The sequence below is a fragment of the Manacus vitellinus genome, unplaced genomic scaffold (assembly GCF_001715985.3).
Source record: "Manacus vitellinus isolate BGI_N305 unplaced genomic scaffold, ASM171598v3 scaffold_97_pilon, whole genome shotgun sequence".
NCBI lineage: Eukaryota > Metazoa > Chordata > Aves > Passeriformes > Pipridae > Manacus > Manacus vitellinus.
Window position 1 is genome coordinate 515,649 of NW_021940906.1, and position 26,154 is coordinate 541,802.

At 50.0% G+C, this 26,154-nt stretch overlaps 1 protein-coding gene across 1 annotated transcript; it reads right to left on the reverse strand.

Annotated features, from left to right (window-relative positions):
• Positions 1 to 5,867: 5,867 nt before the first annotated feature.
• Positions 5,868 to 23,741, reverse strand: GGT7 (gamma-glutamyltransferase 7). The gene is made up of 14 exons (XM_018086525.3): positions 23,132 to 23,741; positions 22,109 to 22,260; positions 20,910 to 21,024; positions 20,330 to 20,397; positions 19,609 to 19,682; positions 18,954 to 19,147; positions 16,514 to 16,601; positions 15,301 to 15,428; positions 11,925 to 12,013; positions 10,997 to 11,149; positions 10,359 to 10,476; positions 9,701 to 9,838; positions 8,627 to 8,726; positions 5,868 to 7,120 (listed from the first exon to the last, which is right to left on the reverse strand). The coding sequence occupies exons 1-14, from the start codon at positions 23,297 to 23,299 to the stop codon at positions 6,957 to 6,959; spliced, it is 1,749 nt and encodes a 582-aa protein (XP_017942014.1). The 5' UTR covers positions 23,300 to 23,741; the 3' UTR covers positions 5,868 to 6,956.
• Positions 23,742 to 26,154: the final 2,413 nt, after the last annotated feature.

The following is a 26,154-nucleotide window of genomic DNA, read 5'->3' on the forward strand; positions in this document are numbered from 1 at the left end:
TGTTTAAGGAAAAATAATAATTAAGGCTTTCATAGGAAATTTCCAGGAAATGAGGTTTTTAATTCGGAGGAATTTTAGTTCGGAGCATTTCGTCCCAAGGCTTTATATACCCTGTGAATATCAGTGAATTATACTTTCGTTTTACCACGGGGAGATGGGGAAGAAGCCAGAGGGACCTGGTACGAACTCAGCAAAGGCCACAAAGCTGAATTTTAATTAAAAGTCCATTTATGTGATTAATGAACAGGCCCAAGGGCCTGCAGTCCCCAGTGGGTGATGGTCGATCCCTACCAAGGCCCCTCAGCACATGAGGGTTCACAGCTGAGGGGATCCCCACAGGACACACAGCCCCCTCGTTTGTCTCATCCTACAACCTTTATTATGAGACATGATCAGCTCATATAAAAAGTCAGAAGCGTCTGTTTTGCTGTCTGTCATTGCTGGGAGCAGAAAGCTCTCGCCTGGCACTGGGGAAGAAATGAAACAAGTGGCAATTCTTGTTACAGGGTAGGAAAACAAACAAAAGGCCTTTATGGGAAAAATAAAGACTTTGGACCTGCAAAACCATGTATGGTTCGGTAACTTGAGCAGGTTTTGCGGCTTGAGAGGGAGTTTCGGGAGAGGATGTGCAGCTGGAGCCAGCCCTCTCAGTCCCCCCAGCCTTGGCTTCATGTGGAATACTGACAGATAAATGACATGAAAAAAAGGGAAGTGCTTTTTTTTTTGTTTGGAAAATCTTCTAAATACAACGAATTCACATCTCATTGGGCACTATAACTTGCAACACAGAAAAACCCCACACTTTTATCAATTCACGTATAAATGCGTTCCATAAAAACCACGAAAACTAAATAATTAACATCATGGTTAGTATAGGACTTATCTTAATAATTAAATCTGGTTGGTGTGGGCAGAGCTGCAGGCAGATTGCCTGTTCCCTTCCCATGTGCAGCTCTAAAGCTCCCTGCTATTAGACAGAGAGGAATCCTTTACTTAAGGATTGTTCTGCTCGTGCCTTTTTATGTCTTCTGCAGTCTCTGGGACAGGGACCCACCTCTAGCACCTCTCTGGTGGGACAAGGGCAAAGCCCTTCCCCAACCCCCCACAACCCTCAGAGGTGTCAGAAGAGGAGACAGGGCTCAGTCACAGGACTAATAAAGAGGAATGTTTGATACCTCTGATCAACCGTTTGCTGGAGCAGGGATGATTCCTGGGCTTTGCCTCACCCTGCTCTTGGCTTCTGAGTCAGCTGGAAACACAAAGAAACTGAGAAAAGATTTCTTTGGTACCCAGGAATTACCTTCCTTCCCCATTTGTGTTCATGTTTTCCTCTATTTCATGAGACCCTTCTTAACCCAGCTGCACCAAACTTCCTCCTGCGGCCTGATCTTCCCTCAAAGGCATTCCTCACACTGGCACAGAGAGATCAGTGCTGCTTCCAAAAAAAAACGCATGCTTTCCCCTGCTGTTGCTGTGCTTGTCATACAAGATTGTCCTTCAGGATCCTTGGTTTGCATGGTTTTGTCTGCATTATGTACATTAATCCCGGGCATGTCTTGTATACAACAGCAAACAAGAACAAGTAAAATGCTCTTTTCCAGAACTCAACTTCACTGGAAGTGCAGTACTGAGGTATCTCACCAACATGTGCTCGAGCCATCTAAGTGCTGTGACTTTCTGATCTGGGCTTGAGAGGTCCCACACGGATAACCTCTCCGTGCCTAATCACTCATGGGGTTTGCAGCGTGGGGCCTTGGACATCCCTTTCGCAATTTGTAGCCTGCTGCTTCCCATTGCTTTTCCTGATGCTTCTGCTTACTGTTGGGAAAGACCAGAACTGGCACAATCTCCACATAAATAAAATTAATCCCAATTCTCTCAAAATATCTTTGTCACAAGTGTAAGGGAACAAAGGGAAGGTGGAGCTGAAGGGACCCCAGGGTGACAGGACACAACCAAGGACCCTTCTGAGACATCTCTGCTGAAGACCAGCAGCTGGAGGAACCCAGGTGGCTTTGCCATCCTGCATGTTGCGGTGAAAGGCATGTGACAGGAGACCGAGAGCCAGCTGGCAGTGGGGAGAAGGGAATAACATGACATGGAGGAGAAAGAGAGTAGAAACATGGGACAGCTCCAGCACTGCCACCCTGATGTCCTGCTGCTCACCCACGCAGGCATGTCCTGCAGTGAGCTGGGCTTCAGGCTGATCTCCAGAGCTGAGCTTACTGCACAGCCTGGATCCACACTGGAGAACTTGGATATTCTTGGATCTTGCCCAGCCTCTATACACCGTAACCAACCCAGGAGGAGCTGTGGCTGCCCCATCCCTGGAAGTGTTCAAGGCCACGTTGGCCAGGGCTTGGAACAACCTGCTCTAGTGGAAGGTATCCCTGCCCATGGCAGAGGATGCTGGAACTGAATGATCCTTAAGGTCCCTCCCAACCTAAACCATTCTGTGATTCTCTTACTTTTGGAGCTAAATCTGTCCTGTCATTCTGTTTATGGAACTCCTCCACGAGCAGACCCTCAGATTGTTTTGGATGCTGAAGTTTTGCTGCAAAACCAATGATACATAGTAATACCATGTCACCTGCAGAGGACAGCTACCTGCAGCAAAGACAGCTGTCTGAGCTGCTTCATTGTCCACAACAGAACAGAAATGCATTTGATACCATGGCAATCAAAATTGTGGTTTTATTTACACACATTTCATATGACAGTATTTTCAAAGGGCAGGTATTATACAGGAAAATTAGGTAGACTCATAACCAGCTTTAGATTTTTCCAAACTTAAATATTATACAATTACTTGAACAAAGTAATTTCTCCTCTAACACTCATACAATGCTCACTTGGAGAGAAGGAACGGGGATCTGTTGCATTGCAGTCACAGTCACTTTTGACCTAGGATTTTGTTGAACTGTGAGTGTGGTGAGAAAGAGATAGGCGGGCAATTGGTCATAGATGTGATAAGACAGGATGGGGGTGCACAGGAGTCATCCTCTCCTCCTCGACTCCGAGGATATGGAGCCCCAGCTGTGCCGGGAATGGTCCTGGTGGGTGAAGGTCCATGGCTGCTCAGGAACTGTTGTCACATGGGATGCTTCCTCAGGTAGCAGGTCAGCTCTGACAGGACAATCTGCACCTGAAAATGCTGTGGCCACTGGAGAGCCCTTTGTGGACAGTATGTGTCAGTGCTCTGGTACTCCTACTCCATCTGCCCTCTGCACAGGTGGGCACTTTTAGATGTTTCCCTGCCTCTCTGAAACCAGCTCTGCCTGTCAGAGCTCTCCTTTCTCTGGCTAGGTGCAGATTTCCATCACTGAAGTTTAGAAGAAGTTTCCAAAACTGCTGAAAACACCTGGGTACTACAGGAGCTCTTCCCACTCCACCTGATTCTTTGCAAAACCTTACAAAACTCTCAGTGTTTTTGATGTTCATAAAAGAGATGCAGCTTTCCTCTCATGGTGTTTACTGAGGCCTGACTCCCCTTTCTCTCTAGCCAGTGTCCGGGGTCAGTCCTATTGGGTTGGGCAGCAGGCAGAAGGAGGCTCTCAGATGGTCCAGCCAGAAGGACCCAGTAGGGTCCAAGCTCCTCCAGCAGCAGCTGAACAGCTGACACTGAATGGGCACTTTCAGACTTGCTGCCCCAGCTGAAGGACCCTCAGAGAGACACTGGCAGGGCTGCAGAATGTTGGTCATCATCCCTGGAGCCTAGGGACCAGAACCTGCTGCCCCACCTACAGAACCTGCTGCCCCACCTATAGCAGCAGCTCTCTGCCTTCATCTGCCTCTGACAGTCCCCAGTCCCCCGAGAGATGGAGCAGGACATGCTGCTGGCAGTCCTTGCTGAAGGGCAGGAATGCCCTGTGTGCCCAGGGCTGCTCTTCAGCAGGTCCCTGTGACCAGGGGCAGTGGGGGAGTCTGAGTGGCACCAACAGTGTGACTGACCACCCTGACAGTCCCAGCAGCACCTGCCCCATCCAGAGTGGTGGGAGCAAGGTGGGCTCCAGCTCCTCTCCGTGCCTGGGCAGCAAATGGGACAGTGATGGGAACAAAACAGCACAGTCAAGGGCCAGAGCAGGCTCGTCCCCCCTAGCTGCAGGACGGCAGCACTGGCTTCTGCCTCGTCCCCCCTTCAGGCTTTCACCCCCAGCCATCAGTGCTTGATGCACATGGGAGAGCAGCAGCACCTACAGCCAGCAAGGCAGTTTGTTACCTGTGCTTGTGAGGGGCGTGCAGCCCTTGTGAGAAACACTGATAAACTGCTCACACTCAGTGGCAGAGCCTGGCTCCAGTTTATCCCCACGCAAAACCAGTGTGCATCGATGAGGAGCAATTTGAGCCTGGGCAGAGACAAGTTGATCATGTTCCAGATGATATATTGGCATAGGCAATATTTGGCATATTTGGCAAAGGCATCTATTTTTTAAAATTTATTTTGTTTGTGTTTATTTTGTTCCTTTGTGTTTATTTTGTTCCTTTATTGTTTTTCTTAGCCCCTTTGTATTTTGTGTTCTGAGCTGCTCACTGACAATTTCAAGTCAAAGTCAAAGCACAAACTCTGCTTTAGAGCTGTTACATGCCTGCAAGGGCCTGGCTGAAATCAGCACAGGGACTCTGCACACACACGTCTCTGGAATACAGCCCTGTGTTTCCCAATGTCCATCTTACCTGCATTGAAGAAAACATCAGGTATTTCTTGGTACTTCACATTAAATTCATCAAGTCTTATCACAACAGATGGGCTCAAGTACCAGGGACACTGGGGCAATTAGCAGATTAAGGGTTTCCATATCAAATACATCTGTGCTATACTGATGCTGCTTTTAAACAGAGAAAATGGGAAATAATTCAGAATACCTTTACTTATCTTAGCCATGACCTGGTGACCTAAGTACTATCTTCCAATTGTTTTCAGTTTTCTCTTTTTTGCAACATAGGCCATGATCCAGCAGAGCACTTTGGAACATGCTTTATTTTAAGATTATGAATAATTGCTGCGAAATTGTACCTCGGGGCACGTGAATGCCCTTTTGAATCAAGACCAAAGTCTTTTTACTGCCAAACATATACACAGTTTCCAGCATCGGAAGTTAGTGAATTCAGTTAATAAGGAGGAATTTCATCTTTCAAAGTGTTTTGTGATATTTCATGCAAAGTATTGCTGTGACAACTGATCAGGTATTTTGCAGCTGAGCACAGTGAATCTCTGTGCCGGAGGGGCAGATCTGGTCTGGGACAGACCAGAAACACCCAGATCTCCCCCAGTGAGGTTCAACACATGGAATTGCCACCTTCCCTTCCCGTGGAGCCTGAAAAGGTCTGCTCCAAGACACGTGAAGCGTTATGAACACTCCAACTTTGGGCAGTGACCAACTCTAGTGCTGACGACAGAAAAATAAATAAATAGATTGGTGTCCCTGTGGTGAAGAAAGTCTCTTCTTGGTGGCACAGAACACAGTGTGCCAAAGACAACGTTCTGAAGTGCTGCACCCCCGTCCCAGCTGAGGGAATTTGGAACAGCAAACAGCACTGATGTTGCCATTGGCTGGCACTGCCATGCTCCTCTCAGGGGTGGCTGCTCTTCAGCAGAGCATGAAAACACCTCTGTCCTTGCTCAGCCCCACACGTGAGGCTTCACGTAGGATGTTCTGAGATCCACGGCTGGCTGATGGCAGGAATGATTAGTCTGATTTATCTGCCATGGGGCCCCAACTGCCCCAAAACGACCCACCTGCTCCCCATGTCCAATGGCCACAAGTGTCAGAGGGTGAGTTACAAACAGATGGGTGTCACAGAGGCCCTTGGGAGGAAGGTCGGGTGTGACTGGTGTGATCATCAAATCAAGGAGCAAGAGAACCATAAGCAGACATACATATATAATATGTACAGTGGCCATAGATGCATTTGCACCATGAAGGACATCAACAAATTTCAGACCGCAGAAAATTATCACTCAGGAATTTTTTAGTGCCAGGTGTCTCTAAGTTGCCAGTAAAAAGAACAGGAAATGTCCAAACATGGGCTGACTGAAGTGGTGCAGCTGTCAGCTGGGGTGTTCTTTCTTCACTTGATTTCAGACATGAAATGCAGAAGCATTCTTGTATTTTCACTACATGCTGCAGGCAGAAAATTATCTCAGTAGTGTTTGGGTTGGTTTGTACATTTTCTCTCACTCTCTTCAGCTGTTCCAATAGACTCACCAGTACAAAAACATGGAGCTAGAGTACTGCCATGAATTCAGTCAGCAGAAAATCCTAAGCTTCTCTGTAGGAATGACCTGATTTAGACTTTCGGAGTAGACTGAGATAAGGCAGTGGAAGGAAGGCCCTGAACATACCCAAATGCTCTCCATGTGGTTTGCAGTCTGTGGTGTGTGGTTTTTCACAAATCTGTGGAGTACTGCTAGAATATCTCCAAAAGGTGTCTAAGAAAATTAAGCCCATTACCACTAAGCTCAAATTTACCACGGAGGAGGCTGAACCTCTGTAAAAAAACCATTGGAGGGTGTACAAGTTGTTAGAGGAAGAATTTGTTAGAGCTGTTGAAAACCATTGCTCTGGGAAAGATAGGGAAGTGAAGATATCAGCATCATCATCAACTGTTTTTCCCTTTGCTAATGTTCTAGAACTTGGCTTTGGAAAGACTGAAATTATTAGCAAGATTCTCCCAAAAGAAAAGTGTGCTCCTGGCATTCCTGTAACAAGGACTGGGCTGCTTGCAATGCAAATAAATGAAAAATAAAAAAAACAAAACAAAAAAACCCAAAAAAAAACAAGAGCAGGGAGCTGCATGTTGGTGCTGCTGACTTCCCTGGTGCTGCCTGGGGTGGTGAGTGCAGAACGTCTGGGTGGGGCTCCCCCAGGGCTGGAGAAGAGGCCACTTCAGAACATGCACATCACTTGGGTTGGTGTGTGTCAGCATTGTTCAGACAACAGGTCACCTGGGAGGTGCTACAATATTGTGGCTCCAGCAGCATCTGCACTCCTGGGGTCCTTCAGGCCAATGATGAAACTGTTGGTTCTCCTGGCTCCGTGAACTAGGGAGACCACTGGGACTTTATCCACCTGGTGGCCCCTGGCTACAAGAAATTCTATATCTTCTTCAGGAAACTCACCTGTAGGGATTTTAAAAGGGGAGTTTTTAACTGCAATTAATTGCAACTGCAATTTTAACAGCGTTGCCTGTGTTGCGAAGCTCTGTCTAACCCTGCTGGGATCTGGTGTGGGGGGGAACCTGCCTGCAGCCCCTTCAGAAGGTTCCAGCTGGGCAAGCCAAGGGTCAAGGGGCCACTGCTTTGTGCCATGGGGTGTGACAAGATCTGCAAGACCATTTAAGGATGTGGAAGATTCTCCTCTTTGGGAAAAGGGGAAAATACATTGTTGGCAACAAATGTAGTTATTCTTAGAGAACAGGAGGCAATGCCCACTGCCCACTCTGAGTTACAAATAAGAATATTAACAATTTTTAGTCAAAATAAAATGCAAGGCAGCAGAAACCAAATGACAGTAAAACAAGTTGTCAAATGATAAACTGTGTGCTAATCCTTCCAACTTGCCCTGCACACATTTCTTAATCTTCCAGGCATCTACCTTAGGCTGCTGCTCTTCTGCTTCTATTTTGTTAATTTGATGGTTTGTAATTTCTGTATGAATAGAAGTGCCCGAGGTCATGGAGCTGGGGATCCAGCTGGACAAAACCGAGCAGGCACACAGAAACCCCACTGGTATTTAAGCTCTATACATTGCACATGTGTCTTAACATGTACCTTATTGATGTCAAAATGTCCAAACCCACAAATTAGGATGTTCTGAAGTTTTGAATTTGTTTTAATTACATCCTAAGAAGTTTTGAATTTGTTTTAATTACATCCTAGTTTTCAAGTCTGCAGGTCACACTAGACAGACCCCTTTTAGATTTTCCTCTAAAATGGGAAAGCCCAGAAACTTTGGCTATTTGGTGTGAAATGAGAACCAAATTTCACTTATGGTTTGCTCTGATTGGTACCAGGCTGTGTGAAAAACATCAGATAGACCAAGACTTGCAATATCAAGGACAAGAGCTGACAGTACAGTCTCAGAGTGCCAGCACTGATGCTGCACTTCCAGCACTGTCAAGCCACAAACCTTGCCATAAGCCTTGTCTTCTCCCCAGTTGCTGGAATTAAGGGACATGGGCTGGAAAGTGAAGGAATATAATTTATGGCAGTGGTAATAAAGTGTAGGAAGCTTTCAGAACCTGTCTGGTGTTTATTTGGGTGTCCTCAGTGGCATCAGATTGCCAAAAGGTTTTAAGGACAGGACAAGGCTGCTACCAGGAGGGAGTAGGGATGGAGGGAGGGCTGGGGAGAAGCACCTGAAAGAGCTCGGACTGGTGGTATTGGACAAGCCAGGGAGCATTTCCAGGATGGAGAAGGCATAGCTTAGCAAGGGCTCCAGGCTTTGAAGAAGCTGGATTCTGCTTTTTGTCTTCCCCAAAACCCTCTACAGCCATGGGAACCCTAGAACACAGTGAGCTGTGCTCTGGGCTGAGGCACTTCCATAGCAGTATGCCAAGAAAATCCTACCCTTTTCCTAAACACACTGGATTTGTAGGCTGCACCCCACCCACTGTCCATACTCACTGTCAACCTGCAAGGTGTTGGACTGAAGCTGTGGGTGAAGTCGACCAAGTGACAAACTTTCACTCAGATTCTTGTGAAATGTTAAAACATTTACCAAAACCTGCAAGGGAACAAAATACCCTCAATAACAAAAAAAAAAAAAAAAAAAAAAAAGTGGCAAGAATAGGAGAGGCCAGCTTCCTAAGCATCCCACAATTTGGTGGCTCCAACATCTGCAGATGCAGCAGGCAAAGAAGATTTTCAACCATTTAATAAACTGCATGCACACACTAAGAGGTCCTTGAAATAGGGCCTGTATGTTGTTGGTGGAAAAGTAGGAAATTTTCAGGATTGCATGGGCTTTTTGTCACATAGTTCCTGCCAAACTAGCAGAGTTGTGTGTCTGGAACATGACGTAATCTGTAAATAAGTGTTTCTAACAGCCAAAAGCTCAGCATGTGCCTTCTCCAAACAAAGCACCAGGAAGCGATGCTTGGCTTCTGAATTTTGCTCTGAATAATGCTTTCTAAAAGGTAAGGAAACTGGGAGCTGTTCTTGTGCCTTTCTTTTTAGCTAAAAAAAATGTTGTACACGCAATCAAGCTATTGGCAAGTACTTCACCTCATTACAAATCATAAATTAAGAGGAGCTGCCCAATTTATAGCAAGTGTTGAGCAGGGAGGAATTCAGTCAGGAATGCAGTAAAAGGAACTTCTCATAAGGAAAAGGGCTAAAGGGTGCCAGTTTCCTGCAACTCTCTGAATACAGAGTGTTCCTTTTTTTCTTAATGATCCTTAAGACGAGCTTTGAACAGATACAAATGACAAAAACCATTACAGGTTTTGCCAAAATGCTTCTCCTCTACAACTATGAGTGGTGCTACCAGGAAAGGTACAAGAGAAGTAAACTGGTGGCTCTTAGAGATTTGAGACACCATAAGTGTGGAAGTGGTGGCATCAAAGATTGATCTGGTAGTCCTGTGGCCACCAGTTTTGGCACAGCCTGGGACAATTAGGAAGGAAAAGGCTGCACTGTGGGAGGAGACCCTACTCAGCCTTGAGCTCAGCAGCTACTCTAAGAGGACACAGCACTGACCTGGACGATGCTGCTCAAGGCTCTCTCCCCGTTGTTGGCCCCCAGACACAGGTACGTCCCACACATGCCCTCAGAAGGCCTCACAATGGTGGGCAGCAGGAAGGACAGGGGCCGTTTCCGAGGCTGAATGAGATTTTGCTGCAATTGAAGAAAAGACACCCCAAAAATGTCAACAAGCTGACTCTTACAGAGGGAACATGGAACCGGTCACCCACTTTGAAAGTACCAGCCCAGCAAAGTGGGGTGGTTTTACAATACACAAGGCAGCACTGAAAGCCACCAGTGCGATCTATAATTGTTTCCTTCCAAGACCTGAAGCTTTTTTGCTGCTATATGTTACTTTTTAACCTGCGGAGCAACAATTCATGAATTCATTAAGTGCACACAGTTGCTTAAAGTACATCTGGACTGCAGGGAAAATAGGTAACTATCGCTTGATAAAATTGCCTTGTAATGATAACTAACTGATACACATGGAGCCTTCTGTTTCCTCTTTCAGTACTCATATAGTGAAAAACAGCAGCTTTCTACAGACTATTGTCTCTCAGTTATCAGTAAGGCATTAAATAGGCTCCCTGTTGTGAAGATGAGAATAAAACTGAAAAAAAAAAAAAGATGCAGGTAGCCCAAATAAAGAATTTGTCATGTCATTCATTACCGGCCTGGAAATGGAGTGGTTCATTGTTTTGTTTTGCCAGGAGAAGTCCAACATCTGGCTGTTGAGGAGGATTCCAGAGGGTGTTATGATTCCACTGCCAAAGGGACGATTCAAAGAACTGAAAAGAAACACAAAGAAGTCTTGTAAAAATCATCCCAGGGATTTTTGTACACCTTGAGGCTTTTAGGGCTCCAACTTTTCATCCCATCTTGGCTTGATAGAGACTCTTTGGTGGTTCTTTAGGACTGGTTAGATGTGAGGAGTAACAGTTTCCATGTACTTAGGAGTAGGAACCATGTGGGCCATAGCAGCTCTGTCCCTCCCTGTGTTTAAGGATTCCCCTTGATGTGATGGATCTGCCTCCATGCCCACATCATCCTCAAATTTGGCCATCACTTCTTCCCCAGCAGATTCAGGCCCCTCCAGCCCTGTTTCAATGTGAGAAGGCTACAGGATTGCACGGGGTAGAGCAGCACCACCCCCACACATCTCCACCCCACTGCTCTGTTGCAGCACTAACTGGGACAGAATGGCCAAGCTGCTCCAGGGCTGGTCCCATCCTGTCCTGTTGAACCCGCTTTCTTGTCCCTGCTCCCGCCCCCTGAGCACACTGTGGAGGGAAGAAGTAAATCCTTTACCTCACAACTGTGACGATGAAGTCGTCGGGCCCCATGACAAGGACCTGGCTGGCAGCTGGGCCGCTCTCCACGGAGAAGTGAGGGATGTGGAGATCGGATGGGAAGGACTGGGAGTCATTAATCAGCTGGCGTAGGGAATTAGCTTCTGATTTACTTCAGCAAGGAGGGAGGGAGAGAAGGAAGCAAGCCATGAGCCTGGGAAGCTGGACATCTCCTGGTCTCTCTGCAGGGTACAGCTACACAGTGTGTACTGCAGTGTTCCCTGAGGGGCTGCACTGGGACAGGAGCTCCTTTGGTTCACCCCATAGAAGGAGACAAGATGGCTCAGTATGCACAGAGAGACAATGCCGTGGACCTTCAAAGGCTCTGTCTACCCATGTTTACCCTCATCAGAAGTAAATGCCCCCCCAAAGGACAAGGTGGCCCTCCCAGCTGAATGCTAGCACTCAGGAGGAGGGCAAGTCAGGACCAGCTCTGGCCACCAATCATGGCTAAACCTGGCTCTGAGGTGGGAGGCTAGGCTGAAACCTCAGGCCTGGTCTCTCCCACACATCTGGGTGTTCTGCAAGGCACCAACCACTACGGTGGGCAGGGAGAGGCAGAAATAGCTTTTCTGGCCATGCCTATGCCCATGGTCATGGCTGTTTGTCGGACCCACTGAGAGGGAATGTTTACAGGTGTGAGGAAGTGGAAGGAACCCTCAGGTTCAAGCTGGATGCAGCAAACCTCTGTGTGAGGACATCCTGTGACCCATCCCCAGAGCCCTGGGGTATCAGCTGTGATCTTTGTGGAAGAGTGATACGTGGGAGGGCACTCAAAGACTGACCTTTCCTCAGTAAAACAGAAAAAGCTCAGGGCACAGCAAACCCAGAAATGATATCAACCACACATCTTGCAACTGTCACTGTGCCAGTCACCTCAGACCTACCTCACCATCCCTTCTGCTGTGTGAGCGATGGACATGTCACCAGACGGGTCTCCCAGGTTGCTCGCTAGACTCAGAGCTATTTTTAACGTCTAAAGAAAGAAAAGAAAGAAAAGAGAAGAGAACAGAGAAGGAGGAGAGCAGAAGGTGAGGGCGGGGGGGGGGGAAAGGAAAGGAGAGGGAGGGGAAGAGACTGGAGAGGAGGGAACAGAAGGGAAGGCAAAATGTGCTATGGGAGCTGAGTGTATCCAGAAGTGTTTGTACAGTCACAGAATCACAGATGGGTTTGGATGGAAGGGACCTTAAAGATCATCTTGTTCCAACTCCTGCCATGGACAGGGACACCTTCCACTAGACCAGGTTGCTCCAAGCCCTGTCCAACCTGGCCTTGGACACTTCCAGGGATGGGGCAGCCACAGCTTCTCTGGGCAACCTGTGCCAGGGTCTCACCACCCTCACAGGAAAGAATTCCTTACCAATATCCCATCTATCCCTGTCCTCTGTCAGTGGGAAGCCACAAATGGAACACACTTGGCAGGAGCTGACACCCAGCTCAGTGGTTCAGCTTCATTGCCAGCTGGCAGACAGGTCACCAGGATGCCATTTACTTTCTATTTCCTTTCCCAAGTGGTCACCACAACAGCAGAGACCAGACTGAATCCCAGTGGGAGAGTGGGTCCTAGGCTCACTATTGCCTCTGGCTGCCAGCTCTGCTGGCACAGCACCAGTGCCGAGCAGAAATGAGCTGTTCTGCTCACTAGCTGCTACCCAGCTCCTAGCTGTAAGCCATCCAAAGTGTCTGAGCAGAAAGCATTAGTCCCAGCACACTTTGGGAAATGATGGTGTGAAAGGCAGAAGGGATCTGGTTTCTCAAACATGCAGAATCCTGCCTAAGCCAGTTGATTAAATACGGGAAGATACAATTTCAAAAGACACAGTTTATCCAGCCCTAGGATTACATCACAGCCATAGGAGAGCCACAAGGAGCAAGGCTCATCAAAGGAGCCAGCCTGTGCTGAGCAGAAACACACTTGACTTTCAGCTTGCAGGTCTTGCCACGGTCATTCAAGATTCAAGACAGTCCACTCCCCTGCAGGCAGATAGCAAGGTGTGACTGTGGTTCGGAATATGCCACAAAGCAACAGCTTCTCCTCAGTTATCTACTGGTGTAGAGTGTAGAACATGATTAACTTCTGGAGAATGTGGTGTTTCCATGCAGCAGTCTCCAGACCATCACATCATACAGGGATGTACAAGGGCTTGATGGCCAAGGAAGAGCTCCACTGAAAGAAGCAGAGCATGTTCACCCCTCGGGCACAGATTAAGGACATCTTGGCCCTGGCTGTTCCAGGGCTGGATACTTGGTGCTGGCCTAGCACTGAGCCTCAGCCACATGTTCAGCTGTGTGACCCCGAGTAACCAGGGTTACACATCTCCTGAAGTGACTGCCTTTGATCCGGAGGTTGGTGTTCCAGGATAATCAACAGTTGAAACTCTTGGCCTGGTGTAAATGCAGAGCAAATAGACTCACCCAAAGCTTCCTGAAGAGAGCTCAAAATAGCCCAGGTGAGTAAAACTTCTGTGCCTCTGCAAAGGCCTGGCAGTGTGTAACACTCTTATAGTTTTCGTTTTACTTTTTCAGCCTCCGGTGAATTTTTTCCACACCAACCTGGCTGGGGTGGAGTAAGGTTCAGGCTTCATTGTTCGCTGGCTCAGACCTGAACGAGTGCCCTATCGAAACGCTAACGACTTTCTCTCTGCAAGGAGCAGGACTCTTCCGTTTCCCTCTACCCGAGGCCGGCGGGGGCGGGGGGGGGGGAAGGAAGAACTCAGGTTTGGTGGATTTTTTTTCCTCCTCCTTTCTTTTTCCCTCGGGGGGAGGGTCTTGGTTTCTCCGCGGCTCTCGGGGCGGGGACGGGGTCGGAGCTCATCTGCTCGGACGGGCGGCTGGTTTTCTTCTGTCCTCGAGGAAGACCCCGTTTCGCACCCGAGTCCCCGCACTCTGCTCTGCTCTACTGCCTGGATTTGCCTCGAATTCATCGAAAAGCCAGTGTGGGGGAGCCTGTGGGGGAAGAGCCGCCCTTCCCTTCCTCTTCCTCTTTTTTTTTTTTTCCCGTGACGGCGGCAGCCAGCACCTTTTGACGAGGAAGGGAACCCACAGCCGGAGCCAGCCTTTGCCAGCGTGAGTCCACGGCGGGAAGAGGCCGCTTCCCTCCTCCCGCTGCCCGAGCCCGGGGCCCGCGCTGCGCCGGGCGCGCCTCCCGTGGTTGGGACCCGCGGCCAGGCCGGGCAGCGCCCCTGCCGGCCACGGAGACGGACACCGCGCCACGTCCAATTGCAGCGCCCCCTCGCTGCCGGCCACGGAGCGACACCGCCCCACCGCCCAACAGCGCCCCCTGCCGGGAGGGCGGTGACTGCGCCGAGGGGCAGAACGGACTCCATGGCTTTGGTGGAAGTTGGGTTACGGGATTGTGGCTTGGTTTTTTGTTGTGTTACCTATATATTTTTTTTTCTTTAATAAATAGCTGTTATTTTTCTTTTCCACACCTTTCGACTGAAGCCCCTTAATTTCAAAGTTATAATTACTCAGAGGGAGGAGCTTGGTTGTTTTTCCCATATCCTGCCCTCCTAACGAAACATTTCTGTATCGTTAAACTGAGACAAACACCTCCAGCTGTTACCTTTTTGCTGAGAAATAATAAATTCCAAGCACCTGCTGTCCTGCCTGCTACAAGGATGTGGTTAAATCCTTGACTGAAATTCCCAACTCATAAAGCCCGGCTGTGGATCTGTGAAGCATCTCAGAGCATAACTCTGCTTACAGAGCAAGTGTCAAAGCAATTGCTTGACCTCCTGGGAAGCTACAATGTTTTGGTAGGGCTGACAGTCCTAAATACTGGAAAAATTCTGGACCACAGAGATCATGAGGTGGGCAAAAATGTAAATATTTTCTTAAAATATGAAGTATTGGGTCAGTTCTCCTTGTCATCACCACGTATAGGCTTTTGCTTGCAGCACTCCTTTCAGTGCCTTTAGGTGCTCTGGAATGGCCAGGGCCATTGGAGCTAAGAGGTGAAGGAACTAGATGGGACCACCCTCAGGTGCTATGGGGTCATTCTGAAGAGATGACTGCATATGGGCAAAAGTCGCAGTTTGTTCTGAGAAAGCTCTGCCTGAGCAAGAAAGAGCTCAGCTGAGCAGGAGACTCCAGCCACTGCACCTCCCTGAGACAGCAGCACCACTCAGTTTTACACCTTAGCAGTCTATCTGCTCGCTCTCCTTTGGGAATTGCCTATGAACATTTCTGTACAATCAAGGAATAAATAAATTTTTCTCTAGCAGCACAAGCAATTCAGCCAATTATTGAACCTCTTCTTACCTCTGCTATCCAGTGCAAGTTATTTCCCCTGGATCCTTTACTTGTGATGTTAAAGCCCTCGAGGATGTTCAGTGCTGTGATCAGTGCAGGACCTGCATGTGGAGGTGGGGGGCTGAAAACAAGGTGACCTGTGGAGGGAAGAAGAGAGGAATGAAGCTGCTTTTGTCAGATACTGTCCAGTTAGAATACTCGCTGAGCTAGTGTCCTTGAGGACAGGGAAATCCTTCCAGATTCAAGGGGAAATAACAGAAAGCAACATGATTTGAGAAGGATTTTTCAGAACATTCCTGTTGTATCTTGCTCTTTCTTTATGAAGGATTAAAGAAGCCCAAATAGGAATGCTTTTTTAACATCTGAGATTCAGCTCCTATTGGTTGGCTTTTGGTTTCTGGACTGAGTATGGAAAAATAGAGATAGGATCATGAAATGGTTTGGGTTGGAAAGGAAGAGACCTTAAAGTTCATTCAACACCAACCCCCTGCCATGGGTAGGGACTCCTTCCACTAGACCAGGTTGCTCCAAGCCCAGTTCCAACCTGGCCTTGGGACACTTCCAGAGATGGGGCAGCCAGAGCTTCTCTGGGAAACCTGTGCCAGGGTCTCACCAACTTCATAGGGAAGAATTGCTTCCTAACCACAGAATTGCTTCTATACCTCTTCTCTTTTAGTTTGAAACCACCCCCATTCTCCTGTCACTATCTGCCCATGTTAAAAGTCATGTTCCCTGTTTTTATAAGCCCCCTTTAAGTACTGAAAGGCTGCGTATAAAACAGGTTTGCAACATTACAGCTATAAGGAGAGTAAATACAGGGATTGCTAGAAAAGAAAGACATTTTAGAAACTTCTTGCATAAAGTCAGCTTTTCTCCCTTGTAGCTCAAGTTTGGGAACTGTCTTCAGATGTAGCTGCTGGCCTATGATCCAGCTTCTTATGCAGACATTGCATCAAGATGGACCATGTTGCACCTTCACACTTCAACACTATCAAAATACCATTTGTCACTATCATGGGAAAAAACATTTCAAAGTGCTGAAAACCTCCTGAACCCATGATGCATCACTGTCAGCAGGCAAGAGCAGGAAGCTGCGTAGAAGGACTTTCTGCAGACACCTGAGCACAGCTTTAACTTCAGCTCTTGTTAAATACTGTTGGCACCTCTTGCCAGGTGAAGCAAACATTTACCTGGAGTTGCATGACAATGGGTCAGAGTTTACCTTGATAGACTGTGTGGATGGGATCCTCCACTGTGACACTGTAATTGCTGAAGTCTTCCTCCACCAAGACTCCACCGTAGTTGTTGACCTGCATGAGAGTAAAGCAGCACACACTGAGCAGGCTGGGTCAAGGCTCTCTATGCTCCTCGTGCTGGACCAGAGGGACTCACGCCTCACTGTCAAACAAACACCATTGAGATTCCCAAGCCAAGTGCCACATTCCTTGGGATAACCTGCAAATCTGTGCTTTCATGGCCTTGTTGGCCTGGCTCACCATTCACCAGTGTGGGAAGGCTCTGCAGCTCACCCACCGCAGGGGTGCTCTGAAGACGTTCTGCCTGCCCAGGAAGATGGGGACTGGCACAGCCCTGTAGTCTTCTCTGCCCTGGGTGGCAAGCACTAGTGTGTTAAGGTTTAGAGTTATACATAGATCCAGGAGAGAAGGAACCTGGGTGTAGCAGGTGGCCATCACTAGAAATCTCAATTAAAAAAATCACAATTCCCACTCTATTTGAAATTATTTCAGGTGACCGTGGGTCTGCTGTAGTCTTGGTCCTCCTGTAAGACTCTCCTAGAGGTACAATTTACTAGGGTTGTTAATTTTCATGAACATGGTAAAGATGGGCGACTCCCTCCACTGCAGGTCTTCTGTTGTTGAGTCATGATGGAGATGAGGTAGGACCATCAGAGGATGGTCAGACACTGGAAACAGGATCCCCAGGGCAGTGGTCACAGCCCCAACCCAGCCAGAGCTTATGGAACATTTGGACAACATTCTCAGGCACATGGTGGAATTGCTGGGGTGTCTTGTGCAGAGCCAAGAGTTGGACTCGATGATCCTTGTAAGGTCACTTCCAACTCAGGATATTCTGTGATTCCATGACTCTATGAGTTGCACTCTGCTGATCTTAACCTGCCCTGAAGGAGGTGACAGTGTACAGGTGCTAATGGGCCAACTCTTTTCTTCCACCTAGGAGAAGCCACACGGCCTGGTTAGATGTTCTGCTGGGGTGAGTTGCTGCTGTAAGTCCTTTGGATTCTCATTCAAAAAAAGGTAGGAACAAACCACCTGTGTGTGCTCTGATCTCTAACCCAGCCAGCTTACTCGGCAGCAAAACTCCTTCTCTGGCAGAACTGGATGAATCACTGGACAAGGAAAGCTAATGCAGGGCATGTTGTGGAGCCAGCATGTCAAACCAACCCAAAGTGGCTAAAGATGTCTCTCCTACTTGAGATCCCCATTTCCTTCTCAGGGAAAAGGCCGGTTGAATCCAAGGGCTGTGCTGAGCCACCGGTGCCTGTGCCAAGAGCTGCTTCCTTGGAGCCCGGCCAGCGGAGACCAGGGCAGGAGGAGCAGGATGGCGCAGAAACGGGAGAAGCCCCAGTCAGCCACACGCTGCAGACACCATCTCAAATTCCCCAGAGAGCACTTTTTTGCACCTGTGCCTGGAAGCAAAGGGACATTTTGGAGCAGTGCTTGATTTCACCACATGGATGTCTTCCCTGTGGGAAGCCAGCACTTTGCTCTGCAGCCAAAGCTGGAATTGTGTACTGAATGCCAGAGCTTGCCAGGGTCTTTGGTGTAGCAACCCTGGGCCTTGCTCCTCCATAGAGAATTTGTGTTTCCCTGCAGCAGCCCCAGGTCAGGGAAATGTGGTGACAAAGCAAGGTTTAGCTGAAGAGATGCTTACAAGTTTGGGACTTTTCCTGTTCCTCATCCTTCACCTGCGCTGTGGCCCAGGTGAACTGTATATTTCCAAACACAGAGCTCACAAATCTCTAAGGCTTGAGCAGAGTGAACCCATTCCAGATTACTCACCAGATACTGAAGATGCATCACTTGAACCATAGTGGTTGGAAAAAACAGTGCTGCCAACCACTCTGACTGCAGCCGCACAAGTATAAAAGTTGTAGGTTTTTTTTTTAACAGAATAAGTGCTTTGTTTGTCATTGATATTTTTTCCAGAGCACATCTAACAACAAGAGTTAAACTAGGGCAACCCCACGTGGGACCAAGCCTGTCTAATCCTCTGTTCACATGGCTCAGTTTTATTTTTAAACCATCTTCCTAGAGTCTTTATCTTATAGTCCCATTAATGACAACAACAACAACTTGTTTCTCATCAGTGGGGCACCTCTAATTCTGGGTGAAAAGGGGTTGCCACTTAAACTAACACAGCCTAGAGAGGCCTCATAATTTTTTTTCCTTCAATAAAACAGTCTCTCCTGGTTATAGAGGAATTGGAGGTTTCACTTCTGAGGGCTGTGGGAATGGCCTGTGTGTCACTTACAGCACTGCAGGGACGGGGACAGAAAGGAAAAAGGAGGTTCCATGCATCTGTCCTCATCACTGTGCTGACACTTGGCTTTTCTCCTTGGGCAGGTGACATAGCAAGTGGCAGCCCCACCCCGGTAGGAGACAGGGACAGTCCTGGCTCACCTCAGAGATCATCTCCTGGGTCAAGTTTCCGCTGTAGAAGGCTGACACCCCTTCTGCCCCCACCAGCTCCAGGACGGCCGCGAGATCCAGGCGCCGGACAAACGTGCCGGGCAGGAGGGGCTGCCCATCCGGCAGGAACAGCTCCTGGAATCGGTCAGAGTAGTTCAGGTCCTTCAGTTCACTCAGGGCTTTGGCTGAAGGTGAGAAGGGGAAAGACATCCAGAAACAGTAGGGATCAGGAAGGTGCAGGGGACCTGGAGTCACTGTGCACCCACTGGGGATGTTGGGGGCTTGCTGCTGCCTCTGGCCCTATTGCAAAACTAGAGGGAGGCTGGATCATGGATCCATTGGAGCTGCAAAGGAAACACAAAGAAGCCTCAGTGCCCTTCCCTGCTGGACCCTGGGTGCTGCCCAGTGTGGGCTGCTCTGACCTGGCTCTGACCAGCCATAGCAAAAGGCTCCAGTTTTGCTGCCACCATGCTCTGACCATGGTTTATGTATTGCTCAGCTCCCAACATCATCCATCTCCAGGTCCAAAGAGCCTTGATTTCCCATGAATAACCACCTATATCCCCAGCTGCCTCACACCCCAGCGCAGTGGCCAGTGGCCGCCCTGTGCTGAGCAGTCACCCTTGGCTTTCCATCAGGTACTCACCCAAATCATGTGTGACATTAAAGCCGTTCTGGGCAACACCAGCTGCGAGGTCCAGCAGCTCGGACCACGGGAGTCTGCCAAAGGACAAGGAGAAACATGCCTTAGGGGTGCAGTGGGGCAGGGTGGTGGGGAGCAAGTGTAGGGCTCAGCTCTATGGTCAGGGGCTCTTAAAAGACCAGGCTATGGGGACAGCAGTGGCCAAAAGGAGCACTGAGCTTTCAGTGGTTGTTTCTTCTTAACAGGATCATCTCAGTGCTCCAGGATGTGCACCAGAGAGGAATGGCAGTACATGGATGGGGAAAGGGGTATCTCAGGAGCAAAATCTGAAGCCAGGCTCTGGCCCTGAGCAAGTCATCTAGATCCCTCCCTCTCTATCCCAACAGGGCGCTAAGGGCAGCCATACTTCCTAGGATCCAGCTAAGGAGAGAATAAAAATACACAGACAAGCATGGAAATGTGCTGTGCCTGTGTCCAAGAGAACGTTTATTATCTGTCCTGTTAGCCAGCATTTCACTTTACAGAAAACCTGACCAAGCAAATTCTTTCTTTTGTACATTAAGTATCAAAAAATGAACATCTTTTTCAACACAAGCCTCCAAGTACCTCTCAGCTAATGGTTTTGACTGGTGGCTGAGAACATTATCTGATGGCAAGGCCTTGTGTGCTCCCAGCTCTCCAGTGGGGACCCCAGGGCACAGCCTGTGCCAGCCTTGTGTCTTACCTGCCATGTAACTGATGTGCCTGGTGCATCCCTTGTATCATGCCTGGCACCCCCACGAGCAGACCTGGCTGTAAAACAGGAAGGACAAAAAGGAAGAATAGTCTCCTTTCCATGAGGATATAGCACATGGTCCCCAAATGCAAGTCAAGGAGATGCAAGTCATGCTCGCTTTGGAACTATCTGCATAGTTACAAGAGAGGAAGAGGTCTGTAACAACACAATTAGGGAATAAAAGGTTTTGGAAGGAAAGAGTCAAATTCAATCTTGTTCTCAACCCAGTTTGGTCAGGAGAAATAACTCAGCAGGATGACCTGGGATTATGCTCCTTCTTGGAGCTCTTGTTCTCCTGGTTCTCCCCTGCCAGAGGGACATACCTCTTTACTCCCCAAGCCCTGCAGGCATTTTGGGGCTGAAAAGGCAATATTTTCCTTGGATTCCCCATGTCTGTAAGGCCCAGGAACTCTGATGGTAAGAGGCCTCCTGTTGCTTTGCTGGGCATCTGCCCCCAGCCTGAGGGTTGCAGGGAGGAGAGCTGGAGACAGCAGCCCTGAAGGGGTGGCTGTGGGACACTGGTCCTCACCTTGGTGTCCTGCTGCAGGTCCCCTTCCAAAGGGATGCCCAGGGGAGCCACCTCACGGAAGTCAATCACCCAGCTCCTGTTCTTCCGGATGTCATGGACCAGCATCACCCCACCCCTGCAGCGAGAGGGGGGTCAGGGCACGGCACCGGCTGTTCCTGCAACAGCTGCTGCCGTAGAGCCAAAATGAAGAGTGCGAGTGCCACTGGGGCCAGCGTGACAGGTCACTGTGGCAGGTCACCAGCCCCAGCTGGTGTGGGGAATGCTGCTGTCCTTCCCCAGAGCACACACCAGGACAGCCAAAGCAGAGCCAGTGTGGGATGCAGGCAGCCCTGTGCTGAGCTTGGTGAGGTTGGATCAGTCCCTGCCAGCCTGGCCAGGGAGCTACTGGCTCTGTTCCAATGCCAGGTGGGGACAATCTGGGATTTTCTTTCTAATATGAGCAGTTTTGCAACAAAAGAGTGTTTGTTTACACCAGCAATGGGTGGTGCAGCTGGAGCAGGTATTAGATGGCTGTGGTTTATGCAACGCTGCTGAGCCCTCCTGCAGAGCCAGGAGCATAAGGCTCACGTGGATGCCACCCTGGGGATGAGGGTTGGAAGAAGGCCATCCCTCACTGCCATGCCTCCCTGGCAGCTGCCTAGAGCTGGTATTGGACCCCGATCTCAGGAGCACAGCTTATGGAAGGGAGAACTCAGGCTCTGAAAGCACTGGGATTGAGCATTGCCAGCTCCTGGCACACTCACAGTGGGGCTTGTTAGCCCTCTTGGGCCTGGGGCTTCCTGGCAGCCACTATGGCAGACAGAGCTTCTCCCTCCCTGGGAGTCTCTGTCCTTCACTGTCACCAAGGTGCACAGGAAGGGTCTCTGTCCCTGTGCAGACAAGGACACATCCACCACCTGATGTCAGAGACCTAGTACTACACACTGGATCTCATGCTGCCATGAAGGCACTTCTCAGCTGAGAGGGACTTTTCACAAGATAGTTGCCCAGAGAAGCTGTGGCTGCCCCATCCTTGGAAGTGTTCAAGGCCAGGTTGAACAGGGCTTGGAGCAACATGGGATAGTGAAAGGTGTCCCTGCCCACGGCAGAGGGATGGAATGAGAAGAGCTTTAAGGTCCCTTCCCATTCTGGGATTCTATGAAACCACTTCCTTGAGGACAACTGGAGGTGACAGTCCAGGGTGAGTGACCAACACTTACCCTCCAAGCCCTGAGGTGTGGGGGTTGACGATGCCTGCGCAGAGGGCTGAGGCGATGGCTGCGTCCACCGAGGAGCCCTGCCTGCCCAGCACCTCCGTGCCCAGTGCCGTGCAGGGAGCTGCGTCCGTCACCACGGCGCCGCGGTGGAAGAGCTGCCGGAAGAGCAGAGCGGTTGTGCCCAGGGAGCAGTGCCAGTGCAGCCCAGATCTTCACCCAACAATGTGGGACCTGAAGGCCAGTGCCAAAGTCATGGCTGATCTGCATTTTAAGGTGCCTCCAAATGCTGGTGGGAGTCATATGTCCCTTGGCACACCACTGCTCCAGGGCAGCTGCGTGTAGCCATGCCATCAGCTCAAACAACTTACAACAGCAGACATGCTAAGCTGGGGAAGCCACAACTCCGTCTCCCACAACCCCAGAGCAAGGTCAGACTAATCCTCAAGAGCAATGGGTGACCAATGAGTGCTGTCACTGCGTTGCAGGAGGTGGTCACTGGGAATGGGAATATAGCTACAAAGAATGCAACGTCCCCCTCAGTACCATGATTTGCTCTCATCCTTCCCTGGTACCAGCACCAGTGCTAATGCAGTCACAGGATGTTTTAAAAGCTTGATTTTAACTCAGTGGTACAAAGGTGATTTATGCCCATAATCCATAAAACTCTCTCCAAGTGGACAAGATGCCTATTGTCTAAATAAGGACTGTTTTTGGAAAGCACTCACACCAGGCTCAAACCTCAGCTGGAGTCATGGCAGTGGGGCTGTCTGTTCCCCCCCAGCAGCACCCCCAAACAGCCCCCCACACCCTGGCCACTGGGCAGGCACTGAGCCCAGCTTGGCTCTCCAAGCACAACCTCCAGGTGCAGTAAAAAGTTTTTGAGACAATTTGGGGTACAGGTCCTTGCTGACACTGGCTGTGGCTCACCAGCACTCACCCTGCCAAACTGTGGACAGGAGGAAAGTTAGGGAGCTTCTCCTATTTTCGGAGCCAAAGCCCAACTGTAAAGCCAGCGTTTTGTCTTACCTGAGGGTCCCCAAAATAGATCTGCATGATGAGGGCCACTGTGACGCCCGTGGCGAAGGTCAGGCAGGCAGTGATGATGACAGTCAGCCCATCCTGCTGGCAGCTGCAGTCTCCAGAGAAAGGGTCCTTGCTGGTCTCCTGGAGAGGGGACACATCCTGGCTTCCCATCTCCGAGGAGGATGAGGGCAGGCGCTGGAGACGTGCAGACTTCAGGAAGGAGTCTGGGTCTTTGTGGGCAGCAGGGAGAAAACAAGTGTGAGTTATTGAGCAACTCAGGACTCTTACTGCAGTGTTTACCCAGCACTAATGTTACATGGAGCCCCTTCCAGCATGGCTATCACCTTCCCCATTGATCACAGCTCTCAAGAGCCTTTCTGGCTCAGATGCTGCTTTCAGTCATTCTACTGATCCCTTAGTTTAGCTCTAGTTATTCCAAACTGACTTCCCTAGAGATTAAGAGGGACAAAAACCGCCTGAATTTTGCTCCGTTTCAGTCCATTCATCAGTCTTCGGTGATGGGCCCAGTTACTGCTCCGCTTGAAGGGGTCCTTAGCGCTGACTTGAAAAGAGGTCTCTGAAATGCAGCAGGACTGAAGAAAAGGAAATTTAGATATAAAAAAAAAAATCCAGCAGCTTTATGCGGAGCTGTGTTTCAGCTAAAGCACCTGAGCAAAACAGAGGCAAAGCAAAACGTGGCCTGGGCACAGAAAATACCTCTAGGGAAGCATGGAAAGGTGAGGGCAGAGAGGAGCAAACCTGCAAACTGGAGGCCTCAGGACATTCACCCGCTCCGACGTCAAGAAGGACTCTGCTTCCTCTGGAGGATGAGGCCCACTGGGAAATGAAGCCACTCACCCCAATGCCTGGCTCCAAGATGGCAAAGCAGTGGGGCAGGGGCTTGCTGGGCAGCAAACACAGCTCATCAGGATGAAAAAGTCTCTTTTTTGCTCTGAAAGGTGCCTTGAATTTCTGCGAGTGTCAGCTGCCACCTTCACAGCCAGGAGGACACCTGAGCATGCCCTGCCTGTCCCCCATCACTGCTGGGCACACAGAGCTGCTGGGGCAGCTGTGAGGACGTGCCCATCCCTGCCAGGCACTGAAAGGACCAAGCGGCTCAGGGCACCATCCAGGGCTCCTGGATGAATCTTTTCATGGGCTGCAGTGCCCTGCACACCTGTGGTGGGAAAAAGAGGAGCACCAAGTGGAAAAGACAAGATAAGAAGCTTGTCCCTCCACACAGGAGATGTTTCCTGGATTTGGAAAGGGAGAAGGGAGTGAGCCCGAAAGCCCGCATTCCCCATCACCCCGCCTGCCTCTGTCTGCTCTGGCAGGTGGTGTCACCATGGGGACAGCCAGCCCAGTCCTCGCTGTGACATTAACAAGACTTCCTGGGTGCAGCTCTTCTGGGGCCAGGAACGGAGGTAGTTTTAGTTTCAGTGATGCTGCAAGTAGGAGTAAACTCCCCACAGCCAGGGAATCCCCTCAGGGTGAATTTAATCTCATTCATGCTGTGGTGGTTTAGGAGTGCAAGGAGGAAATGCTCAGCTTTCCCAGACTGTGCCTCTGAGCACTCACTGAGCCCCTCACCAGCTTCTCTGGTCTAAGTGAGTTGGGCCTGGAGCGTGTGGGCAGAGTGGGAGGACTGGCTGGTGGCCTTGGGTGGGGGCCACGACAGGCCTAGGCAGGGGAAGCCATTGGGGAGGGATGTCACATACAGCCCATGGCACCTCCAAGCGAGGCCCCAGCCCCACCAGTGGGGCAACAGCAAGGAGTGAGCTGGGCTCCTCTGCTCAGTCCCTCTAGGACACCGGCCCTCTGCTCTGCTCCTGTAGGTCTGGTGACAGGCCAGCCCAGCACGAGGGGACATGAACACCAGGGAGCAACCATAGGAGAGGGCAGGCCACAGCCGTGCCACCACACAGAAGCACCTTCGTTCTCCACCACAGACATCTCATGCGGCCCTAGTCACTTAGTCTCCCTGACCACCAGTGCTGTATGGGGAGAGCAGGGCCATGGTTTGGGGACAGGAGCAGCTGGAAGGGCTCGGTCGGGAGCAGTGGGGGCCAGGAGCAGCCTGGACAGCCAATGTGCAGGTGCCCATCCCACCACCAATGTTCACCCTTTGAAAGACAAGCCACCAAACCCTATTTGGCTTTCATAGGGGCTGTGAAGGAGATGTGGCTTCACAGGGGAACCAACGCTTTCGAGAACCAGGGGCACCTCAGCTCTGGAGCTGCTGCAGAGGGGACAGTAGAGAGCGGAGCCGCCCACGGGCTCTGAGCCATGGAGAAGGACAGCTAGCTCCTGCAACACAGTGTTGGACAAGTGTGTTTCCATATCAGGAGAGTAGGAGCCCCTCCAGCCACCCCATCTGTGGGCACCAGCACAGCCAAAACCATATCGAATTCTGGGTGTGACACGAGAGGCCTAGTGCTCCCAGAAGAGCTGTTCCCGCACACCTGTATGCAGTGGCTTTATCCCGATGGCACCAGAGGGCACAGGGCAAAAACGGGCAGTGGGAGCTTCACCTGTGGGCACAGTGGGACAGGGCAGAGGGCAGGGGGTGAGAACATGGGCCTGGGGAGTTGGATGTGTACAGCTGAACTGCAAAGCAACCCCGGAGGATGAAGGGCAATTCTGATGGGAGAAACTCGACATGGGGGAGAACTGTTTCTCTCAACTACAGAGGAGGAAGCAATCAGTTAAAAAGAGGCAGAGGGTCTTCTCATGGATTAAAGGATCACCTGACTTTATTCCAGCCGACCACCAGTGGAGAGATACCCAAGGAGCATCCCAGGTGGAGGGATGATGAAAGAGCATCCCAGATGGAGGGATGCCCAAGGAGCATCCCAGGAAGCCATACTCGAGAGGTCCAGACTGGAAGGCCAAGCTGGCTGTGAGAGAGCTCACTCCAGGCTGCCCTGGGATGCTCGGTGGCGAACCCCTGAATCTCTGGCTGCCTTCCGCGCCCGCTGCTCCCTGCCCGCCCCCGCAGGGTGACCGCGGGACCAGGGCACAGGGAG